The sequence below is a fragment of the Erpetoichthys calabaricus genome, chromosome 17, assembly GCF_900747795.2.
Source record: "Erpetoichthys calabaricus chromosome 17, fErpCal1.3, whole genome shotgun sequence".
Lineage (NCBI taxonomy): Eukaryota > Metazoa > Chordata > Cladistia > Polypteriformes > Polypteridae > Erpetoichthys > Erpetoichthys calabaricus.
This window is the reverse complement of record NC_041410.2, coordinates 8,245,781-8,268,918: the sequence shown is the minus strand read 5'-3', so window position 1 is coordinate 8,268,918 and position 23,138 is coordinate 8,245,781. Positions and strand designations below refer to the sequence as shown.

General features: G+C 43.6%; 1 protein-coding gene across 2 annotated transcripts in view; it reads left to right on the top strand.

Moving 5' to 3' along the window:
- Positions 1–327: 327 nt before the first annotated feature.
- map2k7 (mitogen-activated protein kinase kinase 7) overlaps positions 328–23,138 on the top strand; it is a 61,585-nt gene continuing 38,774 nt past the window's right edge. The window contains exons 1-2 of one of the 2 annotated variants that reach the window (XM_028823838.2): positions 328–533; positions 13,080–13,127. In XM_028823838.2, the coding sequence (XP_028679671.2) occupies positions 407–533; positions 13,080–13,127 (175 nt within the window). In that variant the 5' untranslated portion in view covers positions 328–406. The remainder of the gene's footprint in view (positions 534–13,079; positions 13,128–23,138) is intronic. The other variant, XM_028823839.2, reaches the window with a different exon arrangement.

Below are 23,138 nucleotides of genomic sequence, written 5' to 3'. Positions count from 1 at the left end.
GAATAAGCGACTCTTTTGGGTTCATATATTTGTAAATCGAAGGAGTCACCAGCCATGAACCGCCACCGCACGTCCACTGCATACAGTACGCTTCAATAAAATATATGAAAAGAAACAAAGTGAAGGCCTGCGACACATTAATTGATTTCTGTTCTTTCCTGCACATCATTAACTATTTTACCATTTCAGATTTGCCAACGCGTACTCACCCAGTCCTGCTGCTCGTATGTGAGAAGGTGAAGTAACATGAAAGGCAGTTCACTGTTCGCTCCTCCTTCCCGCTGGATGGCGCACTGCGAGAGTCGCGCTGTTTTTATTTTATTTCTCCCCCCCCGGCCCGCCACGGCCGGTTGCCTTGACAGCCTCTCTAGCTGGTTGTCAAGCGCTCTCTGGTCGTTGTTCCGACATGTCGTCGCTCGAGCAGAGACTCTCCCGCATCGAGGGAGAAGTTGAAGCAGGAGAACAAGGAGGGGCGCGCCGGAGGATCGATCTCAGCATCGACATGAGTCCTCAGCGATCCCGGCCGAGACCGAGTAAGAGCTCCCCCTTGTCTTTGGGCTAGCGGGACGGAGGCGAGGAGCGTCCCAGCAGGAGGAGGAGGAGGAGGCGGGGAGGTGGAGAAGGAGGAGGAGGTGGTGGAGGGTGTATTTATAGAGGCCCGACATAAACAAACGCCTGGGCTCCCCCGCACACGTCGGCCTGGGGGGCTCACCGGAGAGGCTCAGGACTGAGCTGGCCTGGTGAATACGTGTGTGTGCGCGCCCGCACGGATGTCCTCCTCCGGCTTGTGCTGTCGGGCAAGTCGCGCGTGTGTTTGAACCGGAGCAGCAGCAGCAGCAGCAGCGGAGACACATAACTGGCCAGGCGGCCTTCGAGCGGCATTGACCCCGTGAATTTGTGTCAGGCTGGCGGTAAAGGTGTGCAGCCCGGTGCTTCATTTTATAAAGTGCTCGAGGATTGACGGGTGTGTCGCGGAAAACGTGACAGCAATTTGCTTACTTTAAAACTTTACAGAATGTTCGAGTTCGGAGTGTTAGTTTGAATATTGCTGTGGTCTGTTGGAAGTCGTTAGTGAATTTGCTTAGCATTGAAATGAACAGCTCGTGTGACACCAGCCAACTTTTGAGCTCGTTTTTCCAGCCGAGTATAATGGGGGCACAGCAACATGTCCCAGTAGTAGTGAGTGCGTGGCAGGAGACAAACCCTAGCAAAGTCGACTTTAATGGCAGAGAAGCTGAAGACCAAACAGGCTTGGCAGAACAATTGGGCAGTATGGCCTCTCTGTCACATTTTGGGTGACCTTCAAGTCCCCAACAGTCTTAAAACCTGCACTTCAGAACGGGCAATCCAGCTGAAGGTATGCATGTTTGGGCCCGGCCCAGTATTTGAATGGGAGACCATCTAGGACACACGGGTGTCAAACCTCCTGGCCTGGAGGGCCGCAGTGGCCTGCAGGTTTTCATTCTGACCATCATCTTCATTGGTGACTGCTAATTAAATTCTTTTTCTTTAGTTTTAATTATCTTGATTCTGGCCCCTTAGTTGTCTTTTTCTCCTTAATTAGCAGCCAAACAATGATGAGACACGAAACAAGCCTCCACATGACCAGCTCACCTGTGTCCATCACACAATATGTGAAAATAAAGAAATGGGGAGGTCTCAGTAAGTTTGATCTCCGAGGTCACCCAAAGTTTTTAACGGTGTTCTTAGAGAAAACAGAAAATCAACAGTTTTGGAAATGTCTGCTGTGGCAGAGTGACAGCAGCAAAAAGCTGTGGAATTAAATAACAAGTTTAATGAACAGCAAGAGTTGGCTTCTTAATAAGAAACTGGTTGGAGTTTGACGTTTCAATTTAGCTCGTCATCTTTTGGCTCGTTTCACATCTCATTTCTGTTTGCTTGTCATTTAATAAAGAAAACAAATCAATTCAGAGGTCTGAATCCTTTAAAAACATGGCCATTAAAATGAAGGGAAAGGTAGTTATTTAGCAGTGAGTCCTAGTCACTAATTAGGAAAAGGGTTAGAATGAAAACCTGCAGACACTGTGGCCCCCCCCAGGCCCGGAGTTCGACACCCGCTGATCTAAGACAAGGGGGTCTTCACTTCTCGTCCTAAAGACTTTCAGGTACTTTTACTAAACGGAGGGCATGGACGGCTAGTACCTCTTTTCTATTATCGTGACGCAAATCAGATTTTTGTTTTTAACATTAGGCACCCAAAAGGGGACATTAACATTAGGGACCTAAAGGCAACTGTGCTTCACTCCCAATAACATTTAAGGTTAGTGTTTTTGGCGGTTGGGGTAGGTCAGTCTAATAATTGAAACTCCAAAAATTAAGCAACTGAGACGCCACCCCCCACGGAGCCCAATACTAGAATGGGTAGGTAACTGCCGTCCGTTAGTACACAAGTACCGGCTTTCATTCCAACAAAGTTCCTGGTCAGAAGGCAGACCTTGCTGATACTTAAACTTATTTAACTCTGTTGCTTGCTCGTGCTTTCATTCTTCTAGAAGATCTCTGTAGCACATGGTACATTTTCCTTTTCTGGGTACATTTACATATTTTGTGGCCCAGAGCAGATTGGCACTTCACACTCCTTTTCTTTTTCTCTCTCATTTATATCTAAGTGTTTTATTAGCACAGATGCTAGGTGATGCATATTCATTGTTGTAAATGGAACCAAGTCAGCTGAAGAGCTGGTGGTTTCTTTGTTGTGTGCATCTCGTTATTAGACATGGCTAGTTATGAAAAATGGGGAAACAAGTAAAATGCAAAAGCAGCTGCTTAAGAGTTCTAATTAAGGAATTGGTTGAAGCAAAAACCTGCTGCCACTTTGGCCCTTCAGGACTGAGAGTGTGGATCCCTGCTGTACAATGTAAGTAAAATCCTTCTTGGATGAAGGAAAACCCTAACAAGCTGTAGAGTTAAATACCAAGCAAGGACTGACCTCTCATTAAGAAACCAGTTGGAATGAAAACCTGCAGCTACTGCAACCCTTCAGGACTGTGTGTGAGGATCTTTAATTTAGGAAGTGCCTGGGTTGCTGCTGGAATAGACCAGCAGGGGGCGTCCACCCTGTGGTCTGCATGTAGATTCCAATTGCCCAGTGCAGTGATGGGGTCACCTTGGCTCAAAAAAATTCGTGCCATCCTCCAGATGAGATCTATCTATCTATCTATCTATCTATCTATCTATCTATCTATCTATCTATCTACCTACAGTGGGGCAAAAAAGTATTTAGTCAGCCACCAATTGTTCAAGTTCTCCCACTTAAAAAGATGAGAGAGGCCTGTAATTTTCATCACAGGTATACCTCAACTATGAGAGACAAAATGAGAAAAAAAAATCCAGAAAATCACGTCTGATTTTTAAAGAATTTATTTGCAAATTATGGTGGAAAATAAGTATTTGGTCAATAACAAAAGTTTCATCTCAATACTTTGTTATAAACCCTTTGTTGGCAGTGACAGAGGTCAAACGTTTTCTGTAAGTCTTTCACAAGGTTTTCACACACTGTTGCTGGTATTTTGGCCCATTCCTCCATGCAGCTCTCCTCTAGAGCAGTGATGTTTTGGGGGCTGCCGCTGGGCAACATGGACTTTCAACTCCCTCCAAAAGATTTTCTATGGGGTTGAGATCTGGAGACTTGCTAGGCCACTCCATGACCTTGAAATGCTTCTAACGAAGCCACTCCTTCGTTACCCAGGCGGTGTGTTGTTGGGATCATCGTCATGCTGAAAGACCAGGCCATACACGTTTCATCTTCAATGTCCTTGCTGATGGAAGGAGGTTTTCACTCAAAAATCTGACGATACATGGGCCCCATTCATTCTTTCCTTTACACGGATCAGTCATCCTGGTCCCTTTGCAGAAAAACAGCCCCAAAGCATCATGTTTCCACCCCCATGCTTTACAGTAGGTATGGTGTTCTTTGATGCAACTCAGCATTCTGTCTCCTCCAAACACGACGAGTACAGTTTTTTTTCATCTGACCATATGACATTCTCCCAGTCCTCTTCTGGATCATCCAAATGCTCTCTAGCAAACTTTCAGACGGGCCTGCACATGTACTGGCTTAAGCAGGGGGGACACGTCTGGCACTGCAGGATTTGATTCCCTGGCGGCGTAGTGTGTTACTGATGGTAGCCTTTGTTACTTTGGTCCCAGCTCTCTGCAGGTCATTCACTAGGTCCCCCTCGTGTGGTTCTGGGATTTTTGCTCACCGTTCTTGTGATCATTTTGACCCCACGGGGTGAGATCTTGCGTGGAGCCCCAGATGGAGGGAGATTATCAGTGGTCTTGTATGTCTTCCATTTTCTAATAATTGCTCCCACAGTTGATTTCTTCACACCAAGCTGCTTACCTATTGCAGATTCAGTCTTCCCAGCCTGGTGCAGGTCTACAATTTTGTTTCTGGTATCCTTTGACAGCTCTTTGGTCTTGGCCATAGTGGAGGTTGGAGTGTGACTGTTTGAGGTTGTGGACAGGTGTCTCTTATATTGATAACGAGTTCAAACAGGTGCCATTAATGCAGGGAACGAGTGGAGGACAGAGGAAGTTACAGGTCTGTGAGAGCCAGAAATCCTGCTTGTTTGTAGGTGAACAAATACTTTTTTTCCACCATAATTTGCAAATAAATTCTTTAAAAATCAGACAATGTGATTTTCTGGATTTTTTTTCTCATTTTGTCACTCATAGTTGAGGTATACCTATGATGAAAATTACAGGCCTCTCATCTTTTAAGTGGGAGAACTTGCACAATTGGTGGCTGACTAAAATACTTTTTTGCCCCACTCTATCTATCTATCTATCTATCTATCTATCTATCTATCTATCTACTATCTATCTATCTATCTATCTATCTATCCTATCTATCTATCTATTATATAGTGCCTTTTTCTATCTATCTATCTATCTATCTATCTATCTATCTATCTATCTATCTAAATCATAAAAATCCCTGGGCATCGTTTGAAACGAGTAGGGTGTACCCGAGCTGTGCCCAATGTGACGTTGTCAGTTCTGACCCAACCATTATCCCCTTCTCTAACTGGCTGTCTGTCACTCCACCACCACCACCACCACCTCATCACTAATGTGTGGTGATTGTACCGGCACAAGAATTGCTGCCGTTGCGTCGCGCAGATGGATGCTACATATTGGTTGTGATTGAGGTAGCTCCTTATTGTCACTCTAAAGCAAAGTAAATGCCTTTGCACTTTGAGCTACTTTTTGTATGAAAATGTGTCTATATAAATAAATGTTGTTGTTGTTGTAGAGAAGAGCTGTATAAATGTACAGGTAGTCACCAGGTTACGGACATCCGACCTACGACATACGAACGGGGCCGCAGCTGCGACGTATGCGCCTCAGTAACTGCCACTCCGTCATCTTAGGCCTGCGGACGGTGCAAGCGGTGGCTGGACTGAGGCTGGAGGGGGACGATTTCGCTGCTCGCGCAGTGTAGTGTCCCTTGGGTGGCTCCTGGCGGCAAGCGGTTTCACTGCCCGCCCACCACACACGGCTGCCCCATTCCTTCTAGGTGCGCGGCAAGTAATGCTGCAAGCGGTGATCCGGTTGTAGCTGAACGAGGCAGCGATGGGTAGCATTGTAGTGTGCCTCGGATGGCTGCGTGTTGAATGGGGCGGTGGTGCGGCGGGACACTGCAGGCAGCATACTGTAGTGGAGGTGACTGTGGGGTGGGCTGGTGATGAACCGCCACTCGCTGCCCCCATTCATTCTCAATAGCAAGCCTGCTTGTACTGTTACGCACATAGCAGGAAGTTGTCTCTTGTCAGTACAGGGTGGTCCAGATCTAATTCTGCAGATCCAGATCGTCTGGATGATTTTAATTTATGCAGGGATGATTCCAGTTCGGCGCAAAGATGATTCTTCATGTCGTTAGTTCGCACACTTCTCGATGGTCCGGGATTTTTCCTGTGATTTTCTTTGTAATAAACTTAATAAGTTATAGCGTAATGAAAATTGCATAATTAGATCTGGATCACCCTATACGTCAGACGTGTTGACGACTGGTGCCTAATCTGCTGTGATAGCGTGTACAGTGCTGTGCATAAGAGCTCATCTTAACCTTTTGTCTTCACCCTTCAACAATGTCTCTGAAACACAAATCTGATGCAAGTGCTGGTGATACAGTAAAGAAGAGAAATACCATCACCATTGAGAATAAAGTAGAAATAAAACTCCATCATTCATTGGCAGAGCACTTGGTTACAGTCAGTCAACAATAGCGTTTATTAAAATAATGTACCTGTTCAGACTTGCATACAAATTCAACTTAAGTACAAACCTACAGTGCCTATCTCGTACGTAACCCGTGGACTGCCTGTAATTATTACTCGTAACGGCGCACAAATACACTTGACTTGAGCGTTCCTAGTTTTCCTCCTCTTTCAGCCCGTACCCATGCGTCACACAGCCACCCTGCTGACTGCTCCTGAGGGTTGATTCTACAATAAAATAAAATAAAAAAGAGGAATAACCTTGGGAGGTCAATCATCACCCCAAAAGCGGATAGTAGACTTCACATAGTATTTGTGTACCAAATTTCAGGTCAATAGGTCAAATGGTGTGTGAGCTACAGGTGATTTAAAATCCTGGACAGACAAACAGACAGCCATGGTAGCGTATTATATATAAAGATTATACACCATTCAGAAAGTGCCCAGGCGACTGCTTCACTTGAAGTCTGTCTGCCTTGAAGTGGTCCTGAACAGCAGCAGCCACTCAACTCTGAGACCTTCTTGGATAACTGAGATCCTTACGAAAAACCTGTTGGGGAACTTTATTTTAGCCAGTTATGTCTGCAATCCCAGTCTCTCAGTCACAAAAGATGAGGGTGTCTTCAAGCCAATGGGGGATGGGGTGGGCGGGGGGGCGTTTCAGTAAGTACACCCCGTGGAAATTGTTGACTTTTTACTTTCTCGTAAAGGCAAAGTATTGTAATCGTCCACAGATACAATGTTCACTCACTGCACCCCCTCTTGGGAATCGAACTTTGGACATCAGCGTCAGAGGCAAAGCCTCTTACGTTGCGCCACGGCGTGTGGTTTGTTTATTTGACAGTATGCAGATCGGGATAATTACATTCATGGCTTTCGTAGTCTGAATCACAATCTAATTGTATGGGTGGTTATCTACCAGGGCACCGTGGCGGATGTTTGCCGACTTGCAGACCAACCACAAGCGTTGTCTGGTAGACAGTAAAACTTTGCTATATATATATATATATATATATATATATATATATATATAATACAGTAGATATATCTAGATAGATAGAAGTAGCCACTGTGAGACACTTGTCTTTTTATTAAGATGGACACACGCTGTCCTATTTTTATTATGCCTGCCGCCTTTTAATGCTCATATCTATCTTTTCCAAACAGCTTATCACAGTCAAGATGATTACTTGTTGTTTGACTGAACATTTGCATTGAGGTGTCTTTGACTACGGTATGATTGTTGGCACCAGACCCAGATATGGTGGTTCCAGTATTTTAGAAGCACCTGCAATGATGAGATGTTCTCCTGCTGTAATCTGTAGAGTTTACAGAGAATGGAGTTATAAACGAATACAAATCCAGTCAATAGCAGTGCTGCTAATAAAAGAGGTCAGATGACCCAAATCGCTCAAGCTGTCTGAAAAGCCACAAATTCTCAAATGGCCGAGGTGTACAGTTGGGCATTTGGATGAAATGCTGTAGCAGCAGTAGACCCAGCAGGCTCCATACCTGTTGGCTAAGAACAGAAAGAAGATTAGGTTACAGCAGACTCATGATTAATAAAATGGGGCTGTTGATGATTACAGAAAAAAAATGTTGCCTGGTCTGACCCTCCTAGATATTATCTGTGGTTAGATTTTGGCCATGTACTGCATAAATTCTTGGGTCTGCACTGACTTTTTTTTTTTTTTTTGCAGCTTTACAGGGTGGTGATGCTGCGATAACCGTGTCGGGAATGTTTTCTTGGTACAGTTGTAGCCACCTAATACCTGTGTTTAGTGTTATTTGAAGGCCTCAGTGTATCACTGCAGACCATATTGCCACATCATACCTTTTTTTTAATCTCATAAAGCTTACTGTGTGTTATTTTTAAGTTGGTTCCACAAAAATAGTGCCGAGTTTAGTTTACTTCTAGGACCTGTGCAGTTGTCTCCCCAGATATGAGTCCAGTAGGGTATCCTTGGGATGAAGTGAAATGGAAGGTCTGAGGCTGAGAAATTTGTAGGAACTGTGTAAAATGCCTGAAATATATTTCTAGTCCATTGTTGATTCCATGCCTCCAAGAAATCTAGCTTCTCTGTAATCCAATCAGGGCCATACCCAGTGTTAGAAAAGGCGTATCTGAAAATGTGACTACCCATTGTATATAATGGGTATAGAGAAGAATCCCCCCCCCCCCCAAAAAAAATTCCCATTTTTCTTGCTTTACAGCCTTAAATGAAAACACACACACACACCAATATTTTTTGCAGCCTTACTTGTTCAATACAATGTATAACTTCCTAGTGAAAGACATCACAGCTACAGTTCAGAAGAATTATAAAAAATCAAAAACAAGAAATCAATTTTGAGCTTCATGGCAAAGGCTGTGAATACTTATGTACATGGGATTTCTCAGGTTTTTTATTTTTAATAAATTTGCAAAAACCATAAGTAAACTTTTTTCACATTGTCATTATGGGGTGTTGTGTGTAGAATTCTGAGGAAAAAAAAATGAATTGAATCCATTTTGGAATAAGGCTGTAACATAACAAAATGTGGAAAAAGTGATGCGCTGTGAATACTTTCCAGATGCACTGTAAGTTGGGTCTTGAAACCTGAAAAATCAATCATAAAATCAGACCCGGACTTATACGCCCGTTCAAAAATATGACACTTACATTTTTTTTTTTTTTTTTAACCATCTTCTTGCCTTCTCCAGTCGCCCACCAGTTTCTCAGGTACATCGAATTTTGTTTCAGCAGCGCAGTTGTTAATTTCTTTTGCCATCAAACGTGTGTTGCTTGCTGATACCGTGAGAAAGTGTGTGTGTGTGTGAGGTCTTGCCCTTAAAATTTTTAAATCTGCCTTAAAAAAAAATTTCTGGTATCCATTAACGACTGCAAGACATTGTCTTTTCTAACTAGTTTCTCCAACATTAGGGTGCACTGTGCACTTCTTCCAGTCTCACGTGGAAGGCGTGGCAAGTGTTCAAAATTGTCCCAAATCTTGACAGACCCTCTACATCGGGGGTCTCCAACAAGTCACTCGCGATCTACCAGTAGCTCGCAACCCCTTTCCAAGTAGCTCGCCAAAGGGTTAATGAATCCTACATAAATTTGAAAACTTGATTAGTCAAATTAGTGCTAGGCAATCTTTCCAAAAAATCCTATCACGATCCTTTTAACATAAAATCACGATCCACAATCTGAAGTGCAATCTCTCTTTTCAATGTGGCAGACACTTAAGAGAATATCCGGACTCGGACTCATCAAGACCTAAGTAACACTTTATTTTAAATATCAAACAAAGTTGAATTCAATTGTTCTCTCGTTCGCTAGCTAAGTGAAGTTAAGGACCACGCCCTGAAGCTGACACGTGAGTGAGGAAGGCCCCGCCCCCTCGGCCCGGATTCGCACAAATAAATCGGCACCGCAAGTGAACTCTGATACAGAACGAAATGAGAGAAGTCGCAAAATCAACCGGAATATTCAAGCAAATTATGGAAAATTAAAACAATCTAAATCCGTTAAGTAGTTCTCTCGTGAAAAGCGGACAGACATACATCCATATTACTAACCGAGAATGCTAAACCGGATGATGGACGCAGGCACATCCGGCCGTGGCTGCAAAAAGACGTACTGCGCAGGCGCAAGAAAGGGCCGCGAGAGGCGGACAAGACCACAGAAAAAAGGAGTGAGCAAAGAAACAAGAGGACAAAGAAATGAGACGCCGCAAGCACAGAAAAAGGGAAAAGGCAAAGAAAAATGTAGTCAAAGGCAGGCACCGCACGAAACCCATTGCACACGAAACTAGCACACAAAAAAAAAGAAGACGCTCACGCACAACGGCAAGGCTCCCCCCCCCTACAGGCACCGGACGGGATACACACCAAGAGGGGGATTTAACAAGCCCCTGGAACACAAAAAAAAAAGAACACAAAACCACCCCACAAACCCTACAAGCAACGGACGGGACACACACAAAGAGGGGTATTCAACAAGCCCCTGGAACACAAAACGAAAAAAAGACGCGCGCGCAACAACAATCCTCACCCACACACACTCCCACCCCCCCCCCCCCCCCCCCAAATCAATAAGAAGTGACACCCAAAGCCACATATCTAAAGGAAACGTCCATATTAAACATACGTCATCTCAAAACCTTCACACTAGGCAGCATAGGTGGATCTCATTAAAATAAAGCACTATTAACCGTTCAACTGGAGAAAAGGCTCCATATTAACAGTGAGTGCGATCCTCCTTAATACTTATCCATATTTCGCATGCTGAGGAACAAACAAGTCATGCATACACGGTCACGGGTACAAAACGATTCGGATCGGATAACGGGACCAAACATACGAACACGAATGAAACCAAAACAATACACGGCGGCGCATACATCTCAAAGTGCTGCATCGAAACAAGCACGATTTCAAAAGAAAGAGCTCGCGACTCAGACATACAAAAAAGGGAGCAAAGCAACGCGCATATGACCGGCCAGAAAACAAGCAAGCGGGACTCAAAAAGCAGAAAGCTCAACTGACCGACATACAAAACCGGACAACGCACGATACAAACAATGCACGACGTAGAGTGAAACGGACTTTGCGCAAAGCGGAGGCGAATCAATAAAAAATCAAAAATAGCGCGTCACAAATAATGGACATGCAACAACGCGGCACTCAAACGCCACAAGCAAAACATGCCCGTCGCAGACATCAACGCCAGACGTCTGCTAAACGCTTACGCCAGTTGGCTGACAACGCTTTCAATAATGAGTCCACTATTGAGGAAAATTCATTGGGAAAAATGAATCATTTGCAATCATTGTCATTCACTTAACTTCACAGAAGAAACAACTGGCAATACAAATAATGAATTTACACGTTGTTGTCAAAAGGGGCAGATTAGAAAGCCTCCTTTACATTCATATCCTGAATATCTACAGAAGCTTCTAACTAAGGATGTGCCTGAAAGTAAAAACTTTATGAACTGCATTAGATCCTACAATAGTTCATTTGCTTTTCCATCTACCGGAGAACATAACAGGACACCAAAAGGCAATGGCCCTTACTGCTTTCGCATATGTGGCTAACACAACGCACTATATTATGTCCAAAAAATATTAATGTTAATCACATTATTAAACAGGTCATTTCATTACTTCCTGGAGAGACACGGCTCTTTCTAAGCTCTGACAAAGTTGACTCTGATGACGACAATGAACATCTGAATTTCCCCTTAGAATATTTGAACACTATTAACCCGGACGGATGACCACAACACAACCTTACCCTTAAAAACGGAACAATAATCATGCTATTAGGAAACCTTAACACTAAACAGGGTTTATGCAATGGCACACGGTTAGTCGTCAACACCATAACACACGATGTTATTCAAGCAACAGTTCTTTCAGATTCACATGCTAACAATACTGTTCTCATTCTTGGAATTGACCTTATGAGTTCTGACCTGGAATTACCTTTTACATTGAAACACCGACAGTTCCCCATTAAACCTGCATTTGCCATGACCATCAACAAATCACAAGGACAAACCATGGACAAAGTTGGGATCTGCCTCTCTGAACCCGTTTTTGGACATGGACATCTTTATGTTGCCTTCTCATGTGTTCGACGTTCATCTCACATTAAACTTAAAGTTAAAAATGATCCATGCCAAGGAAGACTCATTCAAAGACAAGACACCATCTTTACTACTAATGTTGTATACAGAGAAATATTCCAATAAAACATTACTCTATGCCAAACACTCTATTTTGTATTTATATAGGCATCATCCAAACCTGCACACTATTCTATATCTAATTCATACATCTCACTCTTTATCATGCCCCAACGCAAGGGGTTGGCGAGCGAAGCGAGCAGGGGGCGGAGCCCCCTAGTACAGACAGATGCTGGATTTTATATATTAGTAAACCTTCAGAATAATGTGCAGTTAAAGTCTCAACAGCATTCTCAGCATTTCTGGAGCTTAGTAGAGCCTGATAACTATAAGAATCTTCACCTAAGAGCTCTGAAAATGTCTGCTGTGTTTGGGTCTTCATACCTCGGTGAGTCTGACATGAATGTCATGAAGTCAAAGTTCAGAACAAGACTGACAGACGAACACTGAAATGACTCCATAAGAGTGAACCTCAGTGGCTCCACTCCACCGTACACCTCAGTGCCAGTCATCTGACGAACTAAAAAACACGTTACACATGCAATTGGACCTGTGAATAAAGTGACACAGTGACGTGACATAATGACAAAGGAATAAGTCACATCTGTGGATTTGGAATTGCATTGTTCAGTTTTGACAGCATTCCAGTTTTAATTCAATAGTGTGAGATACACTAGACAATGCATACAGACGTACAAAATGCACTTGCAGGTGAACTAAATATTTTTTTTGTGATGTTTTAATGCAAAATGTGAGTTGTAGACACCAATATCTTGTAAATGTTCAGGCAAAACAAGCGTATTCAGTTTGTTTGGGTTGAAATAAGCGATGAGAATAAATTTTAGAAAACACGAGTAGCTCTCGGCCATTTTCATTTTGTAAAAGTAGCTCGCGGTGGGGGGTTGGAGACCCCTGCGTGGGGTGTTATATTTGAAGTTGTCTTCGTAGCAGACCTCTATATGCGAGTGAGTGCCCGGTGTAGTGGATTTCAAAAAGCCGGTGGCTACTTTTGCCTGTTTGTCAGTCTCATGTGGTTCATTGTGTTAAACAAGCCTGATGCTGCTCACTTCATGGTTTCCTTTTTTTGTTATGTTATTTTTAATTTGTTTTTGTTTGTTTTTTCTTTCTTTTTTTTTTTTTTTTTTTTTTCCCTGTCCAGTTATCGTCATCCAGCTAAGCCCTGCTCCAGCCCCATCCCAGCGCGCAGGTATCGGATCTCGTTTTATCACCGCCACTGCAGCCAAATTCCTAACTTTGTTTCCTGTCTCTCCTCTCACTGACTCTACGGCTCACTGCTCTTCCTCTTCTTAACCCACTTCTTCCTTTTTACTTTTTACTCTCTTTTTTTTTTTTTTTTGTTTTTTTTTTTGCTTTTTTGCGGCTATTTTTTGGGCTTGGGTGGGGAGGTGAGGGTTGGATGGGCGATAGTGATCAATACTGAATAACACTTCATTGGCCTTTTCTTAGTATGCTGCACACCACCCCTCTGTTGGTGTAGGTGAGACAGACCCCGACTGTTTGCTAGCACCGCTTTAACTTTAGTAAGCTTTACACCCGAGAGTATATAATCCACACCCATGTATAACGCCCTGGTGCAACTTGTGATCAAACGTACTAACATATTTAAAATATAGTTTTACTTCAAATGCAACTTCTTTTAACCCTTAAATTGCAACATACTTGGGCGTTAATGCACCCCTGGATGCCAAATACGTTTTTGCTGCTCTTTTTATGTAACTGTCACAATTCACAAAGAAAATGTGAAATTTTAACGGAACACTTTTTTTTCATGCTAAGAGCATCACAATTACTGCAACGCTGACAATGAACTGTTGTAAAAAAAAAAACAAAAAAAAAAAACTACTGCAACAATCAATTATTATATGCACAAGGTACAACTGACGCCATTGATGAAATTCAGTAAATCACCAACTGTGCCGACTGCGCTTGAACTGGCTGCACATAAGCACACAGAGGTTTAGCAAACGCTGATGCTTGTAGGCCAGTCTAGTGCAGCGGCTGAATCCCAGGGACAGTGATGCTGATTCACTTGAGGGGGACGCCACTGGTCACGAGCTGGCTGCTCAAGGAATATCCGTCACGGACTGATCAGCTCCGGTGTTCTGTGAAGCAACTATAGCCAGTTGCGGAGTTCAATGAATGTACGTCGCCGGACTCGACTCCGGCGTACTTCCAAATTGCACTGTAAACCAACTTTAGCCGGTTGTGGCGTTCAATGAACATTAACGCACACCTTCAGTATCTACGCTTGGTCAGCTGAAATGCTTGACAGGACCTTAAAGCTATACCCGCCCGTTTGTCCATTTTGTTTTAGCTCAATTTGTGCCCGAGCTGTAGTCCTATTAACATTTTCTAGCTAACGATCTTCCGAGGAGGATTTAGAAAAGCCGTTTCCTGCCTATTTGTTCGATCCATAAAGCCCCCCTTCAGATTTACAGTAGGATGCTAATGACTGTATTTCCTCTGGCTTTCTGTTCTCGCCTTTCCTCTAAATACTTTTTTTGTTTTGCTCAATCCACATCCACCACCTCTGCATTTGTGACTTGTGCTGGCTTACGTCTGCAGCAGCATGGCCAAAGAACAGTTTGGTATTAACACATTTCCGTGTTTTTTTTTTATATTAAAATATTTTTTGCATGCTGGCTTCCAACATTGCATGGCTCGGAAGAACCTGGCCGCAGAGACCCCAATACCACCCCCCCCCCCTCAAAGTTGGTTTGCCATAAAGATGTGTCTGCTCAAAAAGATGTTTTGAGTTTTAATGCCATGTTAACAGGTGACATCTGGGCCTTCACGCTGGAGTCTGCATTGTGGATGGCCAGCGTAGAGATTTGTGTGGGAGCTTATTGAAAGATCTACATTTTTTTAAAAATCTTTCCTTTTGCTGAGATTTTTATCTTGAGTAGACTTTACATATTAAAATGATCTCCATGCTTCTACAAGTGTAGCACAGACAGGTAATGTGACTGAAGTGTTCATCCTAGTATATTTGTCAGACTTACAGACCTGAACATGGAACTGTGCTATGGGTCTACCAGGAGTAAGTCATTTTATTAATTCACCCATGTGTATACAGCCATGGGAAAAAGTAAGTGCACCCCATGAAACGTTTTCTTCTTTTATAACATACAGTGGGTATAGAAAAAAAAATCCCCCTCTTCGAAATATTCTAATTTTTTTTGCTCTACGGCCTTAAATGTAAACACACACACCAATATTTTTTCCAGCTTTAGGTACTCAATGCAATCTTTAACATCCAAGTGAAAGATATCACAGCTGATTCAGAAGAATGATAAAAAATAAAAAAAAACTAGAAATCCTGAGATGAATAAAGGACCCCCCCTCCTAAACTCACTCAGGTGTCAGTGCCCACCATTTCCATTGCGGTTACTGTCTTCCTTCCACCTGTGCTCAGTTGTAATGAGTGTGATCAGTGAAGCTGTTCCTGGCTCATTCATTCCCTTCCTTGGTAGTGTAACTGACAGCAAACACCTGACTATGGGTGGCAGGGACAGAGATGTGGACAGACATAAGGCAGGAGATGGAGACAAAAACATCTCAAAGGCTTTATCAATCCCAAGGAGCCCAGTAAAGTCCATCATAAAGAAGTGGTGAGTGTTTGGTACGACTGGGACCCTCCCTGGATCCTCCAAACTGGATGGAAGAGCAAGGAGGAAACTGGTAAGAGAGGCTACCAAGATGCTAATGGCCACTTTCAAGGAGTTACAGGACTTTATGGCAAAGAGTGGTCATTAATGGTGTGCATGTGACAACAATTTGACAAGTGCTCCACAATTGTGGTTTGTTCAGGAGGGTTGCAAGGAAAAAGCCACTTGTCAAGAAAGGCCACATTAAGGCTTGTCTGAGCTTTGCCAGAATGCACCTTGAAGATTTTGATGCCAAGTGGAAAAAAGGTCTTCTGGTCAGATGAGACCAAAATTAAACTATTTGGCCTCAATGCCAAACGGTACACCAATGCAGCTCACCATCCACAACACACCATACCAACAGTAAAGCATGGAGGTGACAGCATCCTGTTGTGGGGGGCCTGGGGCTCTCGTTAGGGTAGAAGGAGAAGTGGATGGGGCAAAATATCATCAAATTCTTGAGGAAAACCTGCTGCCCTCTGCCAGAAAGTTGGGCAGAATGTTCACCTTTCAACACGACGACGGCCCGAAGCACACAGCAAAATTGACCCCACGGTGGATGAAGGAGAAAAAAGTGAATGTCCTGGTGTGGCCAGTCAGAGCCCAGACCTCAATCACAATGAAAATCTGTGGAAAGATCTGAAGATAGCAGACCAGCAACGCTCACCGTCCAATTTGAGCGAACTGTAAAGAAGAGTGGGGGCAAATATTACACAATCTAGGTGTGCAAAGCTGAGGGAGAAGAATTTGCTGTCATTAAAGCAAAAGGGGGATCAACAAAATGACATGGGGGGGGGGTGATCCTTTATTAATCTCAGTAGGTCTTGTGTTTGATTTTTTTATCATTTTTCTAAACTGTAGCTGTGATATCTTCCACTTGGATGTTAGAGGTGGCATTGAGTAAGTAAAGCTGGGAAGAAATATTGGTGTGTGTGTTTTCATTTAAGGCTGTTAAAGCAAGAAAAATGGGAATATTTTGAAGGGGGGGAATTCTTTTCTATGCCCACTGTAAGTGGACATATCAACATTTGATCTTCATTTAACCCGTATCTTTACGTAAAGGTCATGTAATTGAGCGGGGGGAAAAAAAGCCAATGAAAATTTGCCTTTGCAATAACGTATTCAATGAGAAATGAACAGGTATGCCATTTCTGTCCTTGGAAAAACTAAGTCTCCCCCTCTGCCCGTGACCTCCTAGAACTGTCTAGCAGTCCCTGGTATCAACTAGGAGAAAGCTTTTCCTCGTTTTTCCTTGATGCAAAATTCTTTCGGCTGTGTGATGTTTGAGGGGTGCCTTACGTGCACAGCCTGTTTCAAATGTGACCAGAGTCGGGTGGAAGGAGGACAAAGCTAAGGGCGGAGTGGTGGCTCTGAGGCTAAGGATCTGTGCTGGTATCCAGAAGGTTGCCGGTTCAAATCCCCGTCACTGCCAAATGAGATCCTACTCTTCCTACTCTGCTTGGCCCTTGAGCAAGACCCTTAACCTGTAATTGCTCCAGGGGCGCTGTACAATGGCTGACCCTGCGCTCTGACCCCAAGGGGTATGCGAAAACTAACAAATTCCTAATATAAGAAATTGTATAAGGCGAAATAAAGAAGGAAAAAAAAAATCCGCCCCCCTCCACAGCATCTCGATGGAATTCAGATCTGGGGTAGACTGGGCCATTCCAGAACAATGTAATTTCTTACTTTTTCAGCCATACTTTGGTGGATGTACTGGTTTATTTAGGGGTCGTTGTCCTGTTGCAAGGCCCACTTTCATTTGAGCTTCAGTCTTCTGATAGGTGGTCTCAACGTTACCCTCAAGCACTTTGTAGTAAGATGAAGAATTTTGGCGACCTGCAAAGCAGATACAATCCATAACCTTTCCACCACCACGCTTTTAAATCTTTTGGTCAAATGCTGTCTTTGGTTTTTGCCAAATATATCTTCTGGTACTGTGGCTAAATAACTACTCTGGCAAGAGAACATTATTGCAGAAATCCTAGCCTTTGCCTGGAGGAGAGACAAACAAACGTCTTACCAGGTCCTCTTGTGGTTTCTTCCTTAAAGAAACACCAACTGCCAGGTTCGCGTGCAACAGAGAAGAGCCGTCTCTGGGATGCTGGCCGTAATATGCTTTTCTAGTCATCCTCCCTCCAGCGTCTGTGATCTTTTGCCCATTCCCATCATTTGCCCCCTCCTTTGTTCATGGCTAAGGAACAGTTCTTTCTGAACAGCAGAGATTTCCTCCTGACGTGCCTCCCATATCGATCTCATGTGCAGACTGTAATGTTAGACTCCTGCACTTTGACCCCAACATTGCAAAGAGCTACCAGTAAGTTCTGCGAGGCTTCTTTCAGCATTTGTGTTCAATTCTTGGGCTGAACCAGTTGTTTGAAATCTTCCTAACTTGTAGATGACCTTCTGGACAGTGGCATGTTTGGAGGTCTTTTTCGATTTAGAACCCTTCGTTCTGAAGGCCTCAGAAGAGCTCTTTTGATCTTGGCTTGGTGATCACATACAACTCAAACGCACAGAGCAAGCCAAGTTAAATGTCTGAGGTTTAAATAAGACCGATTCAGACAAGATCACCTCTCATAATGCTCTCTAATTTGAGGTATCTGAGGCAGGGGTGCACTTAACTTTTTCCACATGTGAAAATTCTACAACGGACTGCAAAATGTAAATCTGGCATGATGTTTGTTATATCATCTATAGATAAGTGAAGATTTAATATTGGTATGTCCAAATGTTTAACTTTTTTACACAACTGTATATCTGTTTCTTTTTTTTTTTTGTTATTATTTGTGTGATGCCCTTTGTCCAAGGCAGCTTACAACATTTCAGAAGTATTTGGTTGAGCTTCTTTTGTTTTTCCAATTGGAGCACAGGTAAGGTCAAGTGATTTGTTCATGGTCACACAGTGGTGTCAGTAGTAGGATTTGAACCCACAGCCTCAGAGTTTGAAGTCGGTTAGTCAGTCATTGTTCAACCCGCCATATCCGAACACAGGGTCATGGGGGTCTGCTGGAGCCAATCCCAGCCAGCACAGGGCGCAAGGCAGGAACAAATCTCCGGACAGGGCGCCAGCCCACCGCAGAGCACACACACACACACACACACACCGAACACTAGGGACAATTTAGGATCGCCAATGCACCTAACCTGCATGTCTTTGGGCTGTGGGAGGAAACTGGAGCACCCGGACGAAACCCACTCAGACATGGAGAGAACATGCGAACTCCACGCAGGGAACCCAGGTCTCCTTATCTGCAAGGCAGCAGCAGCACCACCGTGCCGCCCAGAGTTTGAAGTCCAAAGCCTTACCCACTACACCACACTGCCTGCCTGCCTGTGTGGCCTTCTGCCTTCATGGAATGACACACTTGTCCACTTCGTTAACTCTTTCAACGCTGATGTCGACTTATAATGACTTAGTATCATCGCGCAGCTGCCAGTCGCTACATGAAAACGTTCAGCACAGCGATCAGCTGATGCTGGTACATCGCTTTCATTTTCAATCTCCACATCACTTGCCGATTTTTTTAAATAAGTCTCCGATTCAACAATAATACTCAAAATGTTGTCGACGGAGTATTTTGCTTTGCGCATCCGCTTTGCTCTCTTTATCGTTCAGATCCTCCTTTAGCATGAAGGCAGCTGAAAAAATATTCAGCCCTCAAAGAGTAAAGAAGTATTTTGATTCCAGGTCGTTACACGAGTTACTGTGACCCAAAAAAAGTTGGGTCTGAGTGTGGAAATGGACATAAGGAAGGCACTCAGAAATAACACACTTATTTCTATGATTCTTTATGCAAAGCCTTTAGAAAAAGAAATTGTGTGGGGTACAATTGCGGCTATATTTCTGTAGTCTGGTCAGGTGGTGACTGGCACGGTGAGATTTGCCTGAAACATTTACCACATAACTTCATCAATAGGGGGTCACACCACCATGCTTGACCCAATGTTATTTTCTTTTTCGTCTCTCCATGGTGAATTGCGCACAAGATGCATTATAACCAGTAGAGCCCACCCATACATGTGTAACTGAAGTTTCACACACAGCGTCACACGATGGGCAGGTAGTTGGGTTGACCAGTGTCTTCTACATTTGGAGGCCGCCTACTGCCTTGTATTTTCATGATTTAGTATCGTCCTGTTTTATCCAAAGGTGCTTTAGAAGTACAGAAGTTACATTTCTATTTTTTATTTTTTTTTAAAAAAAGCTGGTATGGAGATGAGAATGGCGCCTTGAAAATAATGACAGGGACAGAGAAGCAGGCTTTACGGAAACGCGCTCGAGAAATAGAGCGCCGTTAAAGAGTCGTTCAGAAACACGCGAATACAGAAGACAGGTGCTGAGAAAACACGTAGGGCAAGAGATAGCAAATATTTCTAAACGATTCTCTTACCTGTCTAGTACAGGGGTGGGCAATATCGGTCCTGGAGTGCCGCAGTGGCTGCCGTTTTTTTTCCAACCCAATTTCTTAATGAGAAGTCATTTATTGCTGAAGAAGAAGCACTTACTGTTCAAATAACATTTTGATGCTTCATTTTAGTGGTCTCGCTTGTTAAGGTTCTCCACCCTTGTTTATTTTAGTCTTAAACCGCTGCATTCACTTTTTTAATGGCTCCTTATTAGCAATAAGATGTAAATAACAAAGCAACCAGCAGTTCTCCTTTCTTTTTTTCCCATTTACATCCGTGTATGTTCATCATGAAGTGTTTGATTTAATCATCATCTTCTTTTGGCTGCTCCCGTTAGGGGTTGCTACAGCGGACCATCTTCTTCCATATCTTTCTGTCCTTGTCATCTTACTCTATAACACCCATCACCTGCATGTCCTCTCTCACCACATCCATAAACCTTCTCTTAGGCCTTCCTCTTCTCTTACCTGGCAGCTCTTAGCATCCTTCTCCCAGTTTACCCAGCATCTCTCCTCTGAAAATGTCCAAACCAATGCAATCTCGCCTCTCTGACTTTGTCTCCCAACCTGAGCTGACCCTCTAATGTCCTCATTTCTAATCCTCATCACACCCAGTTCAAATCTTAGCATCTTTAACTCTTTCACCTTCAGCTCTGTCTCCTGTGCCACCGTCTCCAGCCTGTATACCACAGCTGGTCTCACTACCGTCCTGTAGACCTTCTCTTTCACTCTTACTGATACCCATCAGTTACAAATCACTCCTGACACTCTTCTCCACCCACTCCACCCTGCCTGCACTCTCTTCTTCACTTCTGTTCCACAATCCTTGTTACTCTGTACTGTTGATCCCAAGTATTTAAACTCATCCACCTTCGCCAACTCTACTCCCCTCATCCTCACCATTCCACTGACCTCCCTCTCGTTCACACACATGTATTCTGTCTTGTTCCTACTGACCTTCATTCCTCTCTTCTCTAGAGCATATCTCCACCTCTCCAGGGTCTCCTCAGCCTGCTCCCTACTATCACTACAGATCACAATGTCATCAGCAAACATCATAGTCCACGGGGACTCCTGTCTAGTGTCGTTTGTCAACCTGTCCATCACCATTGCAAATAAGAAAGGGCTCTGAGCCGATCCCTAATGAAATCCCACCTCCACCTTGAATGCATCCATCACTCCTACCACAGACGTCACCACGGTCACACTTCCCTCGTACATATCCTGTACAACTCTTACGTACTTCTCTGCCACTCCCGACTTCCTTATACAATACCACAGTTCCTCTCAGTCACCCTGTCATTTGCTTTCTCTAGGTCCACAAAGACGCAATGCAACTCCTTCTGGCCTTCTCTCTACTTCACATCCTCAGAGCAAACATCACATCTGTGGTGCTCTTTCTTGGCATGAAACCATCCTGCTGCTCACTAATCATCACATCCCTTCTTAATTGAGCTTCCACTACTCTTTCCCATAACTTCATGCTGTGGCTCATCAATGTTATCCCCCTGTAGTTACTGCAGTGCTGCACATCCCCTTTATTCTTAAATATCGGCACCAGTACACTTCTTCTCCACTCCTTCCGGCATCATCTCACTTTCCAAGATTCCATTAACACAGAGTCTATGAAAAAAACTCATAGATCCAGCCCACCTTAAAACCGTTCTCACCTCTCCGCCAGCGTCTTTTGTCTTCTAAATGTGCCGATTAAGACGAGCAGCAAGCAGCCGGCTATTCCATCCCCCACCGTCGCAGACCATTCACTAAGTTCTCCCAGCTCATGCCTTGTTCGATTATCTGGGAGTGACTGAACTGCTGGAGTTTTAGAGTGGAAATGATAGATTGTTATTTGGAACACATGCATTTCATGTGTGTTCTACAGTAATCTGTGTAAACACATTAAAACAGAAACTTTTTCATATGTTAGTAATAAATGTTACAAAATGTAGGCATAAACTATAGAACGTGTGAAGCCTGATTTCCAAAGATCAAATAAACACTTTGACAAAAGGTTCAAGAACGACGCAACAGCTTCTGTGGCGTAGCGCTAAGATTTGCTGTCTCAGAGCGCAGCAGACTTACCGTGCCTGGTAATTCTAGTGCTAAACAATCTGGTTAAAGACTCCACTGCCATCTCTCCTAAACACCTCCATGCTTCCATAGGTTTGTCATCTGTACCAACGGCCTTTCCATTTTTTCATCCTCTTCATAGCTGTCCTTGCTTCCTCCTTTCCAATTCATTGCACTTCCTGATTCACTGTTTGATTTAATAAAACACTTAAAAGAAAAATGTAATGGACTGAAGATACCTATTTTTGGCTTCAAATCATTTGGGAAGATATCCTTGGAAAGCAAAGAAATCGACGATACAAGAACCTTACATTGCAGACTAACAAGCCATAAAAGTAAATAAGGTCTGAGATTGGCAAGGTTTGGTTTCTAATTAAGCAATTGGGTTGGAATGAACACCTGTAGCCACTGCGGCCCTCCAGGACTGACATTGCCCACCCCTCGTCTAGTACATCGATACAATGTAAAATGAAAGGAAAAGATTACATAAAATAGTGTGCCTCACTCTATGATTTGCATATTTTTACTTGTACCTGCAAGCGGATTCTCTTGTCCCGTCAGTCTGTCTCAGTCACTGCTGCATGACTGTCTCCCATATTCTTGCTCTTTCAGACAGCAGTGCTAGGAAGAGTGAAGTGAGGTCACCCATCCTCACCTAATGCAGTAACAGGAGATCCCCCGTAGTTGTGCTGCGATTCATTTACCATGGCATACGAGGGGGGGGGGGGTACCCAAAAATAACCGGAATTGGAAAAAAAAAAATTGTTCTAATTTTTACTTACAGAAACTTTAGTCTCCTTCAAAGTACTCTCTCTGTGTGAATGAATGCAGTTGTCTCAACGGTTTTCCCACCGGTGGAAACATTTTTGGAATCGCTGAAGAGGAACATTGCCCAATGCCTACAGCGGTTTTTCTTTGACTTCCTCCCGGGTACAAAAACGCTTTCCTTTGAGTTCTTTTTTTTTTCCACATGCAGGAACAAGAAAAAGTCACACGGAGCAAAGATCAGGCGAGTAGGGAAGGTGGCCAGATCTCCAAGACACACAAGTCAATTCAGAAATCTCTTCAACA